Here is a 22,202-nt window from a genome sequence, read left to right on the forward strand (position 1 = left end):
TTCATAATCATCTGCCATTTCCGCTGCTAATCTTCCAGTTTTAACCCTCTGTTCTACCACATGAGTTCTCACTACATCAGGAATTGAATTTTTAAACTCCTCCAAAAGTATAATTTCTCTGAGAGCTTCATACGTTTGGTCTATTTTCAAAGCCCTTATCCACCTATCAAAATTACTCTGAGCCTTTCAAACTCCATGTATGTTTGACCAAATTCTTTCCTTACATTTCTAAACCTTTGGCTGTAAGCTTCAGGCACTAGCTCATATGCTTTTAAGATGGATTTCTTCACCTCCTCATACGTTCCAAATACCTCCTCCGGTCATGATGCAAACACTTCACTAGCTCTACCTACCAGCTTTGTTTGAATCAGGAACACCCACATGTCCTGTGGCTATTTCATTTGTTTAGCTACCTTCTCAAATGAGATGAAAAAGGCTTCCACTTCCTTCTCGTCAAACCTTGGCAATGCTTGGACATATTTAAATAGATTCCCACCAAGCCTTTGACTATGACGCTCTTTCTCACTATCCTCATCACTATCGTCCAACTGTACGTTTCCCTTTACGTCTGCCAATTTTAACTGATTGTCATGTTTCATGGCCATTTTCTGAAGTTTAAACTCCCTCTCTTTATCTTTTTCCCTGATCTGTATCTCCCTTTCTTTTCATTTTTGTTCTGCTGGGGCTATTCTTTCTTTTCGCCTTTCTTCTCTCTCCTTTTCTTTTTCCTCTCTCTCTCTTTCTCTTTCTTTTTCCTCTCTCTCTCTTTCTCTTTCTTTTTCCGCTCTCTCACTCTCGTATGCCAGCCGCTTTAATTCTTTCTCATGTTCCATTTGTTTAATTTGCAACTGAATTTTTGCCATTTCCAATGAGTCAAACTCAATCTCAGGCAACTTTAAATGCTTAACCACTGCCATAATTATCTCATCTTTTCGCATTTTGTCAGGTACTGTTAACTGCAATGTTTTTGCCAAATCTAACAGTCTGCTTTTCGTTTCAGTCTGTAAAGTACTACGTGTGACATTCTCCATCCCCAAAAACTTCTGAGCCTCTGAAAGAGCCATTGTTCACAACACTCTCCCCACTTAATCTAAAATACCACACCAGAAAGCAACTACCCGTCACTGTCTTTAAGTTCACAAAAGCCAATCCAATAGATAGACTTTTATACCGGATGAGCCCCCAATTGTTATGGGCGAGGCATTTTCAGAACCCCAAAATGTATCATGGAGTTCAACCAACCTCTCCCTTTAATGGATTTGTTGCTTTTCCGAGCACACAGCTTTTCCCTAGGTGTGGGATTACAATTATGGACACGTGGGTTTTTAAACACAAAACACTGTTTTATTCCATGAACTCAACTTAACATCTTAAATAAACATTGGATCTCTTAACACCCCTTCAAAGATAACTCAGAAAATATTGCAACAGTAAATAACTCTTTAAAATGTTCCTTCAAACTTCCAAGAGACTTAACACCTTTAAACAGTATCACATCAGGTTAAAGGATATATATTTTTTTTGTAGAATGCAGAGATATATTAGCTTGGTCGATTTCAGCCCCAGCACCTTGCTTTCTTCTTGCAGCTCCCTGGGCACACACAGACACACACCCACTGCTTAAACATCCATGTCTTAAAAGTACTCTCACATGACACAAGCAACGGGGCAGCCAACATGATTGGGGAAAATAGCGGATTTATAATAAGAAGGAGGCAGCTGGTCAGGACATTGTTTGGAATCATTGCTTTATTCACCATGAGGCATTGGCGTCAAAAGGAATTCCATCCAATCTTGGAGTGATGTTGAAAGGAATTGTGAAAGTTGTGAATTTCATTAAATGCCGCACACTCAATACCAGGCTTTTCGAGGATCTGTTCCGATATGGGGACCGAGCTCACACATTTATTGTTTCACAGAAATACTTTGGCTGTCAAGAGGTCAGGGGCGGGATTCTCTGATCCAGCGGCTAAGTGTTGACGCCATCGTAAAACCCAGAGAGTTTTACGACAGCGTGAACGGGCCGCTGCCATTAGCAATTTAGGCCCGCAAAAGGGGCTAGGACGGGCATCGCGAGAAGCAAGGAAGGAGCGGCCCCAGACTGGGGTCGGATAGGCGCGACGCGTCAATGACGCTGGACCGCGTCGCTAAAGTGCACGAGCGGCGTTCAGTCCTGAGACCCGCAAGGTGGCCGTTGTGCCACCCCGAGGTTCAGGGACCACGACTTGGACATGCTGCTGGACGCTGTGGAGGACAGGAGGGCAGTCCTGTGCCCCAGACGTGGACACCACCACCTGCGCAGCACCGTCCGGCGTTTGTGGAGGGAGGTGGGCAATGCCATCAGTGCCGTGGGGCACACCCCACATACCAGCGAACAGTGCCGGAAGAAGATGCACTACCTTATGAAGGCAGGCATGATGAGTACATAGTGACGTGCCACCCCCACATACCACCCAACTACCACCCACACATGTGAAAGATGCCCCCCCCAGAGGGACAGCGCAACTCCCTACCTGACACACATGTGCTGCACCCACCCATGCCAGGCACTTTGGCCGTGTGCCCATGCTGTCATGCCATCATATACCCAACATCTGCGCTTCCTGCGTCGGACCGCCTAACACTGATGTTTGTTTCCCTGCCGCCCCCCCAGGAGAAGACTGCCCACAACCACAGGGAGCGGGACAGAACTGGAGGGACTCCATCCGTACTGCACCCGCTCACCATCCATGAGCAGAGGGCATTGGACCTCATAGGCGGAGCCGAGGACCGGGAGGTTGCCGGCTGTCAGGTTGGAGGCAAACCAGCAAGTGAGACTCACCCGCCTGACTCCCCCCCCGACCCCCCATACCCCGTATGGCCCACTGCACCCCCATCACCCCATGCCCCACTGCACCCCCTCACCCCATGCCCCACTGCACCCCCCTCACCCCATGCCCCACTGCACCCCGCTCACCGCCGGCCGCCTGTCTAATGATACATGCTGTCTTGTGTCTTACAGGACCAGCCACCGGTGGTCCTGGCCCGTCTAGCGATGCACGCCCATGTACAGTGCCAGGCCCAGTGACCCCCGGGGACGCAGGCCACGGCGGGGAGGCCAGACGCCATGGAAGCCCTTCCACTGACACGGACACCCAGGACCCAGATGCACATGACACCGAGGACACTGACACACAGAGGACTGACACCCAGGACACTGACTCACAGAGGACTGACACACAGAGCACGCCAACCCAGAGGACTGAAACCCAGAGCACGCCAACCCAGAGGACCGACACACAGAGGACACCGACTCAGTGGACCGACACACAGAGGACGGCAACCCAGAGGACTGACAGACCGGACAGTGAAACGCAGACGGAGGCGAATCTGGGCCCATCGGGCCAGGGGTCAACGCAGGACACCCCGAACTTTGGTTCGGACACAACCTTGACTTCTCGGCCCTGCTGTCACCCTCACCCTCCACCATCGCAGAGACTATCTCCTCGGATGGGCACTTTATTGTTGAGGCTTCTGGGACACTGACTGGTGCGCACCACACAGCTGTACCGGTATAGCAGGTTGAGGTAGGAGTAGCCGAGGGGCCGGATGGTTAGAGGGCAGCCCAGCCCCAGCAACCAGCTGCCATCCAGACGGTTTCCGGGTTCCTTGACTTCCCAGACCCACCCATATACCCGATGCAGTTAGACACCCAGCGACTAGACAACAGGATGACGCCCGACTTCCAGCAGCTGCAGACGCAGGTGGAGGAGTCCATCCGCGTCAGGGAGCAGGGAATGGTGGCTGCCACCCAGGGCGACACCGCACCTGCAATGGGGGCAACGATGTCAGCCATGGGTCAGGTTATGCAAGGCGTGGGGCTTCGTGTGCATGCGTCATCCGTGATCCAGGACAGGGCTGCCCTCTCACAGGCAGCCATGTGCCAGAGCCAGCTGGACATTGCAGCCACGCTCCGCAGTCTGGCCGAGTCTCAGCGGGCTATCGCTGAGAGCACCGGCGGCATTGCCAAGATGATGGCACAGTCTCAGCAGGCCATCGCTGAGAGCTTCGGCGGCATTGCTCAGATGCTGGGTGGCGTTGCACAAGCCCAGAGGGAGGTGGCGCAGTCCCAGACAGGGATGGCCCACTCCCTGAGCTCCTTCGCTGCAAACATCAGACTCTGGTCGATACCACAGCGGGCCTCCAGGACTGGCAGTGCCAGGTGTCGGTGGAGCCTCGGGGCTTGTCTCCGCTCGCACCCCCATCCCATAGAGAGGCCCGGGGGCCACCGAGGACCTTGAGGGAGGAGGAGGGGCTGGGGCCTGTGCTGGTGATTCCTGCAGGGGAGGTCTCGGAACATCGCAGCACCTCGGACTCTCCCCATTCCGTCCCTGGTGCATCTGGTGGGCAGCGGGCAGAACAGGGTGGCACCGCGCCATCCAGTACGCCCGAGGAGCAGCCTGGCCCATCCAAGCTGGGCCGCCACAGGAAACGAGCACCGACGGGGAGCCAAGTCGCAGGGCAGGAGTCTCAGCAGTCCGCCTCCACTCCTGCTCTACCGTCTGGGGAAGCACAGAGACGTAGTGGTAGGGCCCGTAAGGCCAGGAGGTTAGACACCTAGTAAGTTGTCACGGGTGCAGGGCACAGTTTAGTTATAGGGGCTAGGGCACGTGTGTACAACTATTTCTAATTAAAATCACTGTTACACCAATGCAAGCTGCCTCTGTGCGATGTCCGATGCCGGCGGGGTTGGGTAGGGGACTGAGTGCCACTGTGGTCAAGGAGTGAACGAACTTGAGCCCCGGTGGGTGTAATGTGCGCCCGCCCCCCGGACATCCACGCCACCCCGCCCCCAGTGATTTGACAGGGCCATGAGATGGAGTGTCCAGCACGTAGACAGGGACCACCCAGGTGGAGGGTGTAACTGTGGCCATGAGTCAGACATTGTCGAACAATTTTGAGCTCACAGATCAATGCAGACCGAGTTGTCATTATCCTCCAATGGCATGGACCACACCCGCTTCCACAAGCAACCGTGTGAGCCCAGCCCGTTGTGCCGCAGGTGGATGGGTAATGGAGGGGTGTGGTGCATGATGTCGTGTGGGAGCTAAGGGTGGTGGTGGTGCGCCTCATGGGTGTTGTGAGAGGTGGGGGTGCGGGGTGGTGAGATGGTGACGTACAGTGGGGTCAGTGCCCGTGCTCAACGAGCCCCTACCACCTAGTTGGTGAAACGTGCGGCGATCATTGCCTCCCGTGCTCGCTGGCCAAGCCGGTGGTGTCGTGCAGCCTCCCGTCCATATCCAGCCCCCATGTCCCGTCGATTTCCCCCCCTCTGCTGGGCTATATTGTGCTGGACGCAGCAGACCACAACGATGCGGCCGATCTGCTCCGACGGGTACTGGAGGGCCCCTCCAGAGCGGTCCAGACACCTGAAGCACATCTTCAGCAGCCCGCCCCCCCGGCGGGGGTCCGGCACCCATCCGCACGGCCGGGGGCTCACGCTCAGCCAGCACCCAGGGTCGGTGCCCATCAGCCTGGCTGCCGTAATCGCGCCCGTGGCTTAGGCACCGCCCTGCCATGGCGGGCCGTTCCCGGACAGCGGTGCTGTCCTACCCACGCCCCCCCCACCGAACCTAGAGGCCCTGCCCCCGTCATCCCCTCGCCTCCCAGCCACGCCCATGCCCGTCCCACCACCCATAGGTCCCCCCACACCGACCCCCTCACCTCCTGCCTCCGTGCTGGCTCTCGATTTTTAAAAGCAGGTTACAACGGCGCCGGCGTGACCTGGGGTCATACGGTCAGGACTTCGGCCCATCCGGGCCGCAGAATCAACGGAGCCCCGTTGCAGTATAAGCCTAATTGTGACAATAAAGATTATTATATTATAGAGGGTTACGGCACCAGGAAGTGCTGAGGGGATGGTATCATGACTGGTACAGGCTTGAAGGGCCGAAGGGCCTGCTCCTGTGCTGTATTGTTCTTTGTTCTTTTAAGCTACTTAATTCCAACATGAGCATTCCAAATATTAATCGTCATTAATAGTTGCTAATGTGTGCAATTCTACTTATCAATTTAGTTTCCTTCTTTGCACTTGTTCCAAGGCCAGATGTGTCCCATACACCTATGATGCCCAGAACTGTATTAAGTGTTCACGATTAAGATATGCTGGTGCTTTTTAGAAGCCAATTATGACTATCTGGATGTGCGATTAATCTGTTAGTCACTAAATCTCACCACTGCACATTTTGCTGGCATTTAAGGATTATTTCCACTGAAATCCCAGGATCATTCTCTGTACCACAGGGAAGGCAGAGGCACAGTGGAGGAAGGTGCAGGGGGCGACCTACGTGTATGGGGAGAAGGCGAGTCGGATGCTGGCACATCAGCTCCGTAAGAGGATGGCAGCGAGGGAAATAGGGGGAGTCAAGGATGGGAGGGGAGGCACGGTGCAGAGTGCGACGAAAATAAACGAGGCATTCAAGGCCTTCTATGACGAGCTGTACAGATCCCAGCCCCCAGCGGGGGAAGAGGGGATGAGATGATTCCTAGACCAATTGAGATTCCCGAGGGTGGAGGAGCAAGAGGTGGCTGGTTTGGGGGCACCAATCGGATTAGAGGATCTGAGCAAGGGTTTGGGGAGCATGCAGGCAGGGAAGACCCCGGGACCGGACGGGTTCCCGGTGGAGTTCTACAGGAAGTACGTAGACCTGTTGGCCCCGATACTAGTGAGGACCTCTAATGAGGCAAGGGAGGAAGGGACCCTGCCCCCGACAATGTCGGAGGCGACGATTTCTTTGATCCGAAAGCGGGACAAGGACCCACTGCAATGTGGATCGTACAGGCCGATCTCGCTCCTCAATGTGGATGCTAAGTTGCTGGCAAAAGTGCTGGCTACGAGGATCGAGGACTGTGTCCCGGGGGTGATCCACGAGGACCAGACGGGATTTGTAAAGGGCAGGCAACTAAACACCAATGTGCGGCGGCTCTTAAACGTGATAATGATGCCATCGGAGGAGGGAGAGGCAGAGATAGTGGCAGCTATGGACGCGGAGAAGGCCTTTGACCGAGTAGAGTGGGAGTACCTTTGGGAAGTGCTGCGTAGGTTTGGGTACGGGGAGGGTTTATTAGTTGGGTTAAGCTCCTTTATAGAGCCCCGGTGGCGAGTGTGGTGACGAATCAGCGGAGGTCGGAGTACTTTCGGCTGTACCGTGGGACGAGGCAGGGGTGCCCCCTGTCCCCCCTGTTGTTTGCATTGGCGATCGAACCCTTGGCCATGTCACTGAGGGAGTCTAGGAAATGGAGGGGGGTGGTCCGAGGGGGAGAAGAGCATCGGGTGTCGCTTTATGCGGATGACCTGTTGCTGTATGTGGCGGATCCAGTAGAGGGAATGGTGGAGGTCATGCAGACTCTAAGGGAGTTTGAGGATTTTTTGGGCTATAAGCTCAATGTAGGGAAGAGTGAGCTCTTTGTAGTACAGGCAGGGGACCAAGAAAGGTGGATAGGCGATCTACCGCTGAGGAGGGCGGAGGGGAGCTTTCGGTACCTGGGGATCCAGATAGCCAGGAGTTGGGGGGCCCTACATAAACTGAATCTGACGAGGTTGGTGGAGCAGATGGAGGAGGACTTCAAAAGATGGAACATGTTACCGCTCTCGCTAGCGGGTTGAATGCAGTCAGTCAAAATGGTGGTCCTTCCAAGGTTTCTTTTTGTGTTTCAGTGCCTTCCCATCGTGATCACCAAGGCCTTTTTTAAGAGAGTAGGCAGGAGTATTATGGGGTTTGTGTGGGCGAATAGGACCCCGAGGGTAAGGAGAGGGTTTCTGGAACGCAGTAGGGACCGAGGAGGGTGTCATGATATTCAAACACACACATCATGATAGACACACCAACAGACAAATCAGAACACACAACACCACAACCAATGACAGAAAGATATAAAAGCACAGACACAACCCCTGGTGGTCAGAAAGAGCGGCAGGGGAGAACCAGGACACAGCCATAGCCGGGGACACTCAGGGAGACAGCACGTGCAGAGTATCCAGAACGAACTGTATTATAAGAGTTATAATAAAATAGAGTTGTACCACATACAACTGTGTTGGCTCATCTGTGCACCAGAGCACCCAACACCACATGGTACAGGAGTGGATCGATACCTGCCGGCATACATCCAGTGTACAGAGACAACCAGCAGTGCCCAGACATGATGTACGAGCTCCCGGTTCCGCAGGCGCTCCAGTGCGACGGCGACCTCCACGAAAACTGGCGGCGATTCCGGCAAAATTTCGAATTGTTCCTGGCGGCAGCTCAACTCCAAGACCTGGATGACAAGGAAAAAATTGAATTTCTCCTCATCGTCGCCGGTGCAAGGGCAAGAGCAATGTTCAGAAGGTTCAGGTTCTTCAGGAGGCACCAAAGGCACGATTACCAGGCAGTCATGGGCAAATTCGCCAAGTACTGTGAAGAATACGCAATCCAATGGGGACTTAAAGGTAAGAAAAGCGGCAGTACTCACCTCGTGGCTGGGATCCCGGAGCCCAAAATCCCGGGCCTGAGAAAAGGCTGGGTCGAGGTCGGCGGCCATCTTGCTAAAGGTATAACGCTAGCACAGTTGCGCGAGAAGTGCGCAGAACCGGAAGTTTCGTATGCGCATGCGCAATATGGTGCGCATCCGCAGTTAAGAAAATGGCCATCGGTAAAGGAACAGCGATCTGAGCATGCGCAGTCGCTTCCTACGTGCTACATACCGAGCGTCAGGATGTCAGAGGCCCCAGACTGCACCAATTTAAAATGGAAATGTCCCAAATCCAATTTAAAAGGGAAACGTCCCAAATCAAAAAAACAAAAATCTGTTAAAGCTGTAAAACAACCTTCCCTCACCTGGAATGACAGCGCAGTGCCGCAAATTGACCCAGGAGATGAATTTTACCTCCGAAGAACCCTCCGACAAGCAGTTACCTACGCACAAGCCGATGATTCCGACCTTGAATACTTCGATGACGATTTTTACAGTGTTTCCGGACCTCGCGAGCCCAATGATAGCTCCGTGGTCCTATATGACTATGACTCGGACGAACCTTTCGTGTTGCACATTGGCGGCCCCCATACTGAATCCGACGCAGATGCGGATTCATTTTTCGGATTTGAGGATCTTCAACCCAGCAGATATGACGTTCCAACTTATCAGTACCGGATGATGCTGCGGCCTGACATTACCAGACGGGGAGCGGTGCAAGCACACGGAGGGTGCCCTGCTGCCACACAGAGCGTGGTCCACGTCCCGCTCAACGTTCCCGACTCTATGAAAGAAGACATGCAAGACTCCAGAGTGCAGTCCTCGCATGAACCAGAAGTGACTCCAGTGTCACAAGCTTCCACGGCAAGCTCGTGGACAGCCTCCACGGTGGAGGCGGCGCAAGACTCCAGAGCGCAGTCCTTGCACGAACAAGAAGTGACTCCAGTGTCACAAGCCTCCACAGAGAGCTCGTGGACGGACTCCACGATGGAAGGAACGCAGGACTCCAGAGCGCAGTCCTTGCAGGAACAAGACCATGAGGGTCTAGCAACCTCTCCTGACCAACCAGCGGCAGACGATGCAGGTCTGCCATGCTCCCGTGAACAGCAGGAAGGCTATGACAGCCTACCATGCTCCACTACACAGCAGCATGACCATGACGGTCTCTCATGCTACAATAAAGGGCACAGCGCTGAAGACTGTTCAAGCCCAACTGAAGACAAGCCAAAGGAATCGCCTCGTCCAAGCCCGAAGAAAAAAGGTTTATGCGCTGACCTTCAGGATCATTGTAGCCGAACAGAGATTAATAATGCAGCACGGCCACAGAAGGATGCTGAGGATTTCCTAACGAAATTAATTGTATGTTTAACTTGCAAGGAGCAGACTGAGAATTGCCAGTGTTTTAGTACGGATCGAAAAAATGGACAAGACATTGATCCTCAGGTGATGGAAATAACACAACCTGACTCATATCCACGGCAGGGACAAATGTCTCCCTTCAACACAATGCCGCAAAATCCCAACTTCGGAGACCAGCAGTTAGTCAGTAATGACTCTTCAAACCTGGAAGGGAACATTAATTGCATTGAACCTATACACACTCCACTGATTATTGAGCAGAACATTGGAGCAAGAATCCTGAGGACACCGACATCGAGTAGCCAGATAACGAATTTAACACCCACAGCAGTTTCAAGTGAACCAAGTGTGCTTTCCACTAATGATGAAGATGCAGATAAGGTCGAACCGATTATCCATTGTACCACACTAACCCCAGTGCTCAAGCAGTTATGTATGGGGAGTATGATGTGGGCAATTGAGAACAGTAAAAAAGAGACTGTGACCATGCCAGTCCCAGCAAAATCAGACCCAGAGACCATACATATGGGAGAATTTGGGGGTAATAAACAAGGTTCTGCAATGTCTGGGGGAAGATTTAAAGTTCCAAAGAAGAAAAGCCCAAATGAAGGACAATGGCAAGACAATGACAGTCCACCGACATGGTGTGCACCACCAGATGAAAACTCTGACAATTTACCCAACCCTAGTGAACAGCAAGCTGCTAATGACGATCTATCCACGGGATGTGAGACGAGTGACGACAGCATCCCACTTCCCATGCAAAAGGTGCAAGGTGACAGACCTCGCCTAGTGCGTACCAAGGCACTCAACGATCACGGTGGGACCACTGACGACTGCGGTGGCGGCGCACCGCTTCCACCCTCGATGGCTCGAGCCTCTCCACTGGCTGGTGCATTCCTGCATGTTCCGACTCCAGAAGTGCAGCTTCAGGGAATCTCGGCTGCCTCCAGTGAACCTGTTGGGACTCCGGATGGGGGGCATCGACGGAAGGCAGACCGGACTCCAGATGGGGAGCAGCCAAGCGCCGACTCTGATCTGCGCACGCCAGACCTTGCTCCGGACGGGCGGTGTCGCGGCCTCGGTGATGGCACGCTCAGGGTGACGGCAGATGCCACGGCGACAGGGAATGGATCGCGTGGCAGTCCCACTGGGTCGGCAGTGGCAACCAGCACCGGCGGTCCAAGATGGACACACCAACTCGCGCCATCGCCAGACGTTGATGCGAGCAACAATTCTCTATCCAAGGCGACATGCTTCGACGTTTCTCTGCGGAGTCGCCCTTCCGGCACAGCAGGTGGCCGGAACCAGCGTACACGGTCTTGGCCAACTTCCACATCTGGCACAGTCATCGCCTTGCATGATATTAGTGATGGTGCTACTTCAATGGCAACGACCCATCGGCTACAAGATGCCGTCCACCACAAACATAAAAAGAAAACAGACTCCACCTTGTTCCTGGCATGCAGGGCGGATGGATTGGTGCGTAGGCGCAATCAGCGGGCTCTGTGCCGCCTTCCACGCTCGCAACTGCACCGTACGCACACGCCGGATCCTCCACTGGTTCCCAAGGATGACTTCGTGGAGATGCCACGGATCATGCCCCTTCCATCGCCACCGGAACCAAACCACAGCCAGGGCACCACTAACAAAGATGTTGAATGTCATATTTGCAAGAATGAAAAAGACCAAGCACTGCAGGAAGTACAACAAATGGTAAAGTAGAGACTTCGGCAACAGCATCACCTCCAACAGTCCAAGGTGAACCAGTGTGACCACAAATCTCCACAGCTGAACCGGCTTGAGGACCAGCCCATTCTTGAGGCGGTCACCCACTAGACTGGACTTATAACGCTGTTAATACGTTCAAAAAGTCAAACACTTCTGTATTATAACCTGTTGTTGTTTATTGTTCCAGATATCGTCTGACCGGACCAATGTTCAAGTTTTTTTTTTTCTCTCGCATCCAAGTTTTGTTATGGTACAACCTTGTTAGTGTGACGCACCCGACATCGCCCCATGTAAATAGTTACGTCATAAACACACGCTGTACACAACACAAACGCACACTCTTAGATGCACTCACGACACAATTGTATTTATAACCACGTAGGCACTTGTCTTTGTAAAAAAGGGGGATGTCATGATATTCAAACACACACATCATGATAGACACACCAACAGACAAATCAGAACACACAACACCACAACCAATGACAGAAAGATATAAAAGCACAGACACAACCCCTGGTGGTCAGAAAGAGCGGCAGGGGAGAACCAGGACACAGCCATAGCCGGGGACACTCAGGGAGACAGCACGTGCAGAGTATCCAGAACGAACTGTATTATAAGAGTTATAATAAAATAGAGTTGTACCACATACAACTGTGTTGGCTCATCTGTGCACCAGAGCACCCAACACCACAGAGGGTTGGCGCTGCCGAACCTAGGGAGCTACTACTGGGCAGCAAATGTGGCGATGATCCGCAAGTGGGTGATGGAGGGAGAGGGGGCGGCATGGAAGAGGGTGGAGATGGCGTCCTGTAAAGGAACGAGCCTGGGGGCGCTAGTGACGGCACCACTGCCGCTCTCACCGTCAAAGTATACCACGTGGTGGCGGCAACGCTAAGGATCTGGGGCCAGTGGAGACGGCAACGGGGTGCAATAGGAGCCTCGGTATGGTCCCCGATCAGGGGTAACCACCGGTTTGTTCTGAGGAGGATGGACGGGGGATTTCAGAGCTGGCATTAGAAGAATGGGGGACCTGTTCATTGATGGGAAATTTGCGAGCCTAGGGGCACTAGAGGAGAAGTTTGAGGTACCCCCGGGAAATGCTTTTAGATATATGCAGGTGAGGGCGTTTGTGAGGCGGCAGGTGAGGGAGTTCCCGTTGCTCCCGGCACAGGAAATTCAAGACAGGGTGATCTCGGGTGTATGGGTCAGGGAGGGCAAGGTGTCGGCAATATACCAGGAGATGAAAGAAGAGGGGGAAGCACTGGTAGAGGAGCTGAAGGGTAAATGGGAGGAGGAGCTGGGGGAGGAAATTGAGGAGGGGTTATGGGCTGATGCCCTAGGTAGGGTTAATTCCTCCTCCTCGTGTGCCAGGCTCAGCCTGATACAATTTAAGGTGGTTCACAGAGCGCACTTGACGGGGGCGAGGTTGAGTAGGTTCTTTGGGGTAGAGGACAGGTGTGGAAGGTGCTCAGGGAGCCCGGCGAACCATGTCCATATGTTTTGGTCATGCCCGGCACTGGAGGCGTTCTGGAGAGGAGTGGCGGGAGCAATATCTCAAGTGGTGAAAGTCCGTGTCAAGCCTAGCTGGAGGCTAGCAATATTTGGAGTAGTGGATGAGCCGGGAGTGCAGGAGGCGAAAGAGGCCGGTATTCTGGCCTTTGCGTCCCTAGTAGCCCGGCGAAGGATCTTGCTAATGTGGAAGGAGGCGAAGCCCCCCAGCGTGGAGGCCTGGATAAACGACATGGCTGGGTTCATTAACCTGGAGAGGATTAAGTTTGCCTTGAGAGGGTCTGCGCAGGGGTTCTACAGGCGGTGGCAACCGTTCCTAGATTATCTCGCGGAGCATTAGAGGAAGGTCGTTCAGCAGCAGCAGCAACCCGGGGGGGGGGGGGGGGGGGGTTGGTAGCGGGGACGGACGTCCTGTGAAAGGGGGGGGAGGGAGGGAAAGGGGAAGGGGGGTTTGCCTGGGGGGTGGTTGAGCAAGAGAACACATGACGGACCTGGGAAACTGGCACGTACGGGAGAGAGCCAGTGTACAAAGCTATGTAACATATCGTTTTACAATGTATATATCTTGCTATGTGCGATTTCCTGCTATTTTGTTACGGGGGGGGGGAGTTAATTTTTGTAAGGGTGAAAAATTGTGTGAAAAAACTTTAATAAATATATATATATTTTTTAAAGGATCATTCTCTGTGGATGTTTCTAATAGACTTTTCCATCGATTTTGTGCGCTCATGTTATGACTTAATGTCATAGTACTATACAAGAATTTGATACAAGATGAAAAAAGATTTGTCACACAGTGGTTAGCACTCCTGCTCACAACACCAAGGACCCGTGTTCAATTCAAACTTCGGGTGACTGTGTGGAGTTTGCACGTTCTCCCCGTGTCTGGCTGGGTTTCCTCCGAGAGCTCCAGTTTCCTCCCACAGTCCAACAATGTGCAGGTTAGGTGGATTGGTCATGCTAAATTGCCTCTAATTGTCCAAAAGGTTAGGTGGAGTTACAGGGATAGGGGGCTGGATTCACTGGTCGCCGACGCCGAAATCGTGTTCAGCAAACGGCCAGAGAATCAAAGTTCCCGACTGAATCGGGGGTGGCGCCGCTTTCGGAATGCTCTGCCCCCTCCAGAGCGGCGTACTCGGAGAGTATGCTCGCCCCATATCGACGGCCTCAGGACATTACCGGAGTCCCAGCCCCCGATGCTCCATCTCCAACCGGCCGAGTTCCCGACAGCGTGGGTCTCTCATGGTCTCATACTTTGGGAACTCGGCTTGGCAGCTGCGGACTCAGTCCAGTGCCACCACAGTCGGGGGAGGACCGATCCGCGGGCAGGGGGCGACTTTACCAGGGGCTGGGAGCACTGGAATGGAGTGGTCCGGGGCACGCGAGCTGGCCAAAGGGGGGCACTATTTCGCGGGCCGGGTCCACGAGCAGTCTCTGCCATGCAGCACGGCGCGGCCGCTGCAGGCCGGCGCCGTGCGTATCTGCGGCCACGGACCCGGCAAGTCTTCAGGCTGTATCGGCAACTAGAGCCGGGTGCTAGCCCCCAGCCAAATGGAGGATCGGTGGCCATTTTACCCCATTTGATCTGCCGGCGTGGGGACATAGCCTCAGAATCGGAGATTCCAGCCCAGAGTGTGGGATTGAGGCTAGGTAGGGTGCTCTTATGGAGGGTCGTTGCAGACCCAATATACCAAATGGTCTTTTCTGCAGTGCAGGCATTCTATGATTCTGTGTAGAACATCATGTAGAACACTTACGTCATTGCCCTACTATTGTGATCAAATGTTTCTTTCATATGGCCTTGACCCTTTAAATTTTTGTTTTTTTGCCAGACACTCCTCCAAGTGAAATTAAAGAAAAATATTCAAAACAATTAAATTGTTATCAGCTGGCTGAATTTAGTTCATGCTTAAAGTCCTATTAAGTCAAGTTCTTAGTTGTCTTGACATGATTTTGGATGTCTTCAGTGTGCAAGTTAAGGATTTTTCTTGGCATGTTCTCTTTTGATTTGGTATTTATGAAATGACAAAAATGAAATTAAAATCGCTTATTGTCACAAGTAGGCTTCAAATGTAGTGTAGCCACGTAAAAATGGCTGCGTCCCAATTAATTTGGCCAAAACCCGATTTGAAATGGCTAACCGGAAAGGCTGCTGGGAAAAGCAGGTAACAAGACAGAAACGGACAGCTGCAGACAGAATAGCATATTCGGCTCTGGGGAAGTTGGCCCAGATCGATACTCAGGGCTATTAACAGCCCATCCACCCAGACATCTGCAGTCTAATCAGCTATCCCCGGGAACAATTGCAACATATTAGCAATTGAATACCGGGCCAGACCTGTCGGCGCCTGCAGTGGCCGAAACAAAGGCAGGTGAACGACCACCCCCCGATCGGGGAATCGCCTCGCAATTGGACGTATCGACACCAGTGACTGGGGACAAGTCCAATCACTTGGGACTCAGGGTCAAGGGCCGCCCCGGGAGGCGGGAAGCCCCTGGGCCCTATAAAGTGAGGGGCCAAGTTCAGATCTCTCTCCCTTCTTCGCCTGCTCGAGACCTTCGCAAGAACAGCAACCGGCAACCGTAAGTTTGAGTCCAGAGATCGCTATCCGATAAAGACTTCTAGCCATCGACCTGTAGCAGCCTTTTGAATCCCGCGGGCCAGATCCGATTGGATAAGCCATTCGTTTCCCTGACCTGGTGGGCTCTTCCTAAAGTTAAGTATTGGCCAGTAGTGATAGGTTTATTATATAGATAGTAGGAATATTGTGTAAACATTACTTGTATATAATAAATGACCGTTGATTTCAATCTTACTAAGCGGTGTGCTGACTTATTAATCATAACTTGAACTTGAACCACGTGGCGGTATCAGAAAGATACCTGGCGACTCGTGAGCAAAGGTGACGTAATCAGAGCTAATAAACTAAGGCTAAAAACTAAGGCTAAAAAGAGTAGTTATTGTGAAAAACCCCTAGTCGCCACATTCCGGCGCCTGTTCGGGGAGGCTGGTACGGGAATTGAACCGTGCTGCTGGCCTGCCTTGGTCTGCTTTAAAAACCAGCTCTTTAGCCCTGTGCTAAACCAGCACATTTCGGTGGACTGCTGTGTCTAAGCTGAAAAACCACTATTTGCCAAGCCACAGCTGGTAATTTTTATGTTTGAAAGAGTTGAACAGTTGGCTGATTTCATGTGGTTTTCTGTGAAATATCATTCAACTGAATGTTGGAGACCTTTTTGATCTGTACAATACAATGACGCACAGACACAATTAGCTGGATTGTGCATCTGGCTCGACTTCTTCACTTTTATTCTCTCCTCTCCAGAGGGCACTAAATGAAGTTTTGTTCTGGATCCTCAGTGTTTCACCAAAGTGTCTGTAACAACGATAACAGCTCTCCATAAACACCAATAACTTCTAAAGAGAAATTCAAACTACCAGTTAACAGCTGAAAAAAATGGCACACAAGGGGCGTCATTCTCCAACCCCCCGCCGAGTCGGAGAATCGCCGGGGGCTGCCGTGAATCCCGCCCCCGCCGGTTGCCAAAGTCTCTGGCACCGGAGATTCGGCGGGGGCGGGAATCGCGCCGTGCCGGTTGGCGGGCCCCCCCGCTTGATTCTCCGGCCCGGATGGGCCGAAGTCCCGCCGATAAATTGCCTGTCCCGCCGGCGTAAATTAAAGTACCTATTTACCGGCGGGACAAGGCGGCGGGGGTGGGCTCCGGGGTCCTGGGGGGGGCGCGGGGCGTTCTGACCCCGGGGGGTGCCCCCACGGTGGCCTGGCCCGCGATCGTGGCCCACCGATCCGCGGGCGGGCCTGTGCCGTGGGGGCACTCTTTCCCTTCTGCCTCCGCCATGGTCTCCACCATGGCGGAGGCGGAAGAGACTCTCTCCACTGCGCATGCGCGGGAAACTGTCAGTGGCCGCTGACGCTCCCGCGCATGCGCCGCACCGACATGTCATTTCCGCGCAAGCTGGCGGGGCAACAAATGCCGTTTCTGCCAGCTGGCGGGGCGGAAATCCCTCCGGCGCCGGCCTAGCCCCTCAATGTTGGGGCTCGGCCCCCAAAGATGCAGAGCATTCCACACCTTTGGGGTGGCGCGATGCCCGTCTGATTGGCGCCATTTTGGGCGCCAGTCGGGGGACATTGCGCCGTTTGGGGAGAATTTCTCCCAAGATCTCACATTTTAAAATTTGTGTTGTAACAAGTGACTAAAAAAGACTACTTTCTTTCTGCAGGCAACTTATACTATAAACTACAGAAAGAAGATTCACATGTTTTTTGAAAGTGTTTTTATTGAGGTTTTTCATTTCATTTAATTTACAATAGACAAGGGTACGTGGATTGGGTACAATATACAAGAACTCTCCGTTGGCTCCCGGCTCCCCCCCTGTTTTGTTGTTTTAGGATACTTTATTACATCACACATTTCACAGTAGGTGATTGTCATCTGTTTATATATGTGCAGCTCTTTCCTCTTCTCCATCTGCTACAACCAGTCCACAGCATACGCTATCTCCCTGGCCCTATACTCATCCCTGGAGCATCTCGACAACAAAGACTCCTACGTGAGACTCCCAATCATTGACTAAAGCTCCGCCTTCACCACCATAATCATTGCCAAGCTTGTGTCAAAACTCCAAAACCTAGGATTTGGCTCCTCCCTCTGCAACTGAATTCTTGACTTCCTGAACCATAGACCACAATCAGTAAGGATAAACAACAACACTTCCTCCATGATAGTCCTCAGTACCGGGGCCCTGCAAGGCTCTATTGACTGTATCTACATCTCCCGCTGCCTTTCGAAGCAGGCAGCATAATCAAAGATCCCTCCCACCCGGGTTATTCTCTCTTCCAACTTCTTTCATCAAGCAGGAGATACAAAAGTCTGATAAAACGCACTAACAGGTTCAAAAACAGCTTCTTCCCCGCTGTTACCAGACTCCTGAATAACTCTCTTATGGACTGAATTGACCTCTTCACACATCTTCCCTATTAGAATCATAGATGTTCACAGCATGGAAACAGGCCTTTCGGCCCAGCTTGTCCATGCCGCCCAGTTTCTAACATTAAGCTAGTCCCACTTGCCTGCATTTGGCCCATATCCCTCTATACCCACCCTGCCCATGTAACTGTCTAACTGTTTTTTAAAGGGAAAAATTGTACTCGCCTCTTTCACTATCTCCATATGCTCACCCAATGTCTATGTCTATGTGTTTACATTGTGTATCTATTGTATGTCCTATGTTTTTAATTGTATGGAATGATCTGTCTGGACTGTATGCAGAACAATACTTTTTACTGTACCTCGGTACAAGTGACAATAAATCAAATCTAAATCCAATCCTTGCCACAAAAGTCACCAAATTCCTTGTGGATACATAATTATTAATTTCAAAAGTGGAAGATTGTGCATGTGCATCCCTCCAACACCCAGTCGTATTCACACTGACTATCCCACTTTCCACCGGACTTATTCTGCACAGTGGAAAATTCCACAGTGTGACTATATCTCTGCCACCTCTCTGTGTCCTCCTCACAACTTGTATTCCCACCTATTTGATATCATTTGCAAACTTAAATCCATTATCTCTCCTGCAAATTCATTCATATAGGTTGTAAATAACTGAGACCCCAGCGCTGATTCCTGAAACATTCCGCTAGTCACAGCCCGCTAATTAATGTGCCAATTGAGGGCACTCTCCACATTCCAAATGGATTTTCCAGATGATGTAGCCCATGGATAGCATAGTGGTGGTGGTCTTCCCGTGGCATGCCAGGTAGGGGTGGAATTGCCACAGGTGCATTCTTCAGAACAATCCATCCTTGATCCACTGGACTACAAGGGCCACAGCCCCAGGCCCTCCTGTGGAGCGGTTTTCCCATCCAAAAAGATGACATTGCACTTGTGACCACAATATATTTTCTATCATTTACAAGCCTTCAAAGGGCGCCCCCATCTTAAGGGGACCACACAATTCCCCTACCTACAGCAGCCTGACCTACCTCTCCTGATAGAATATTCAGCTACCCAAAGCCTTGGATTTGCCCATTGGCCCTTGCGGCTGTGGAGCCTGTCTGCTGCCTTTACTTGGACAGGCTCTCTTTTATTTTTCTGCCTCCTTGGAAATCTTCTGATTAGTAAGTTCGCAGACGACACAAAAATTGGTGGAGTTGCGGATAGGGAAGAGGATTGTCAGAGGATATAGCAGGATAAAAATTGGTTGGAGTCTTGGGCAGAGCAATGGCAGATGGAGTTTAATCCGGACAAGTGTGAGGTAATGCACTTTGAAAGGTCCAATGCTTATTGGAATTACACAATAAATGGTAGAACTCTTGCGAGTACTGACAGGCAGAGAGATCTGGGCGTGCATGTCCACCGATCATTGAAAGTGGCAACGCATGTGGATAAGGTGGTCAAGAAGGCATATGGCTTGCTGGCCTTCACATTGGTCGGGGCAGTGAATATAAAAATTGGCAAGTCATATTGCAGCCTTAGTTAGAGACCTTAGTTAGGCCTCATTTTAATATTGTGTACAATTCTGGTTGCCACATTACCAGAAGGATGTGGATGCTTTGGAGAGGGTACAGAAGCGGTTTACTAGGATGTTGTCTGGTATGGAAGACATTAGCTATGGGGAGAGGTTATATAAACTCGTTCTCACTCGAACGACGGAAGTTGCGAGGCGGCCTGATAGAGGTCTACAAGATTATGAGTGGCATGGACAGAGTGGATGGTCAGATGCTCTTTCCTCGGGTTGGAGAATCAAGTACTAGGGGACATAGGTTTAAAGTACTTGGGGAAAAGATCAGAACAGATGTGTGAGGCAGGTTTTTTCATAGAATTTACAGTGCAGAAGGAGGCCATTCAGCCCATCGAGTCTGCACCGGCTCTTGGAAAGAGCACCCTACCCAAGTGCACCCCCCCCACCCTATCCCATGGCCCATTAACTCCACCCAACACTAAGGCAATCTTGGACACTAAGGGCAATTTGGCATGGCCAATCCACCTAGCCTGCACACCTTTGGACTGCGGGAGGAAACCGGAGCACCCAGGGGAAACCCATGCACACACGGGGAGAACGTGCAGACTCCACACAGGCAGTGACCCAAGCCGGGAATCGAACCTGGGACCTGGAGCTGTGAAGCAATTGTGCTAACCACCATGCTAACATGCTGCCCACCTTTTTTACACAGAGGGTGGTAAATATATGGAACGCGCTGCCTGGGGAGGTGGTGGGAGCAGGTACAATAGCAGGATTTAAGGGGCATCAAGACAAATATATGAAGAAGGTGGGAATGGAAGGATACGGACTCCGTAAGTGCAGACGGTTTTAGTTTAGGCAGGTACCATGGTCGGCGCAGGCTTGGAGGGCCGAAGGGCCTGTTCCTGTGCTGTATTGTTCTTTGTTCTCCATGTTCCTAACCCAGAATCCAACATATGGATTGGTAAATAAGGTTTAGCTCCTGGTCTCTGCAGTGTTTTTGTATGCTTGTGGTTTGAATGATCATGGGTGAGGTTCTCCTTCCCGCCATGACTATTTTCTGGTGTGGCGTGCCCCTACCAGTAGCGGGATCCTCTGTCTCGGCAGCCAGCCAATAGGTTTTCCATTGTGGGCACCCCCACGCCATCGGAAAATCCGGCGTGAATGCGCTGCCAGCAAAGCGGAGGATCCCGCCCACGGAGAATCCAGCCCCATATGTCTCCAGGATGTCTCACTTCAGTACTGTATTTGTTCAAGCTTTTCTAGATCATTATGTTCTTTGACGCTTGTCATCATGCTAGTTCTGAAAGCAGCATAGCATATCCTGGATATTAAATAGTATATCAGCACACAAGCAATTAAATTATGGAGTCATTTACCCCCTGAGTTCAAGTAGTTGGTTTATGAATGTTTCACATTAAAGTGGCCTCCAGGCCAGCCTCTCACTGTCCACTTACTGTAAATTTGAGCTCATGCATTTTAACTCAAGCCCCGAAGGACTGTTCACCCACCAACCCTGTGTTCGCTGACCTGTGTTGGCTCACTTTTCAACAATACCTCAGTTTTAAAGTTCTCATCCTTATTTTAAAAATATTTCTGGACTCACCCCTCCCTTTCTCTGCAACCTCATCCAGGCCTAAAATGTTCCAAGATCTCTGCCATTATCCAATTCTAGCCTCTAGCAGATCCCTGATATTGGTGGACTTGCTTTCAGCTGCCTGGGCCTGAAGCCTTGGGATTTTTTGCTGAAACTGCTCTGCCTCTCCACATTTCTCATCTGATTTAAGAAGCCCCTTCTCTTGCCCCTTTAACCCAGCTTTTGATCCTGTTGGGTGGGATTTTCCCCCAGCAGCATGTTTTCCTGTGGGGCCCGGCATTGACTGGCGGTGGGACCTTCCGGTCCTGTCGATGTTGATGGCTCGCACCCCCTGGTGCCTGGGAATCTGCCAAGCTGCCACGGCGAGGGGCTTTACTATCAGCAGGCCTAGAATATCCCATCGACGGGAAGGATGGAAAATTGCGGCCAATATTCCTTTCACAGCTCAATATCAATTTTCCCTCAATAATCCTTCAGTGAAAAGCTTTGGAGCATTAACGGCACTATCTAAGTACAAGCAGTTGTTGTTCAGTTCCTTTCCCTGATTTTGTTTTAAGTTGATCTTTGTTTGGCTTTTAAAGCCAATGGGAAATCTTGGCCATAAAAGAGGATAAGCACCCACAGGTTGTACAATGTCATTAAAAACAATTGAAACTGATGAAAAGTATGATTTTCCCAATCTTACGCTGTGTTTTTTCATCTGTAGGATTGGTGGAGCTATAAATACCCGTTGCAATGAATTCAGAAAGGTCAATATCAGAGAACAGGAACGGCTTCAGTAACAAAACCCACTCTACCATCGCCGCCAGGCAACCACCCCGAATCCTTATAGTGGATGTGACACCTCCCTTTTGGTCAGACATTTGTACAAATCTCTGTGAAGCTCTGGAAAATTTCTTTGCTTTGGTCTGCAGTTTGGGAGGGCCGCCTCGCCTGCCTCTGTTCAGTCTATATGTGGTTCATAACCAACAAGAATGCCTTCTTCCTTTTTTGGTATGTAAGAATATCAAACCCAGGCAATGC

General features: G+C 51.5%; 1 protein-coding gene across 1 annotated transcript in view; it reads left to right on the forward strand.

The window, feature by feature from the left end:
* The window catches only part of m1ap (meiosis 1 associated protein), a 151,842-nt gene that overhangs the window by 8,519 nt on the left and 121,121 nt on the right, over nucleotides 1–22,202 (forward strand). The window contains exon 2 of the mRNA XM_072497870.1: nucleotides 21,886–22,172. Within this exon, the coding sequence (XP_072353971.1) occupies nucleotides 21,915–22,172 (258 nt within the window). The 5' untranslated portion in view covers nucleotides 21,886–21,914. The remainder of the gene's footprint in view (nucleotides 1–21,885; nucleotides 22,173–22,202) is intronic.

Source organism: Scyliorhinus torazame, chromosome 3 (genome assembly GCF_047496885.1).
Source record: "Scyliorhinus torazame isolate Kashiwa2021f chromosome 3, sScyTor2.1, whole genome shotgun sequence".
Taxonomy (NCBI): domain Eukaryota; kingdom Metazoa; phylum Chordata; class Chondrichthyes; order Carcharhiniformes; family Scyliorhinidae; genus Scyliorhinus; species Scyliorhinus torazame.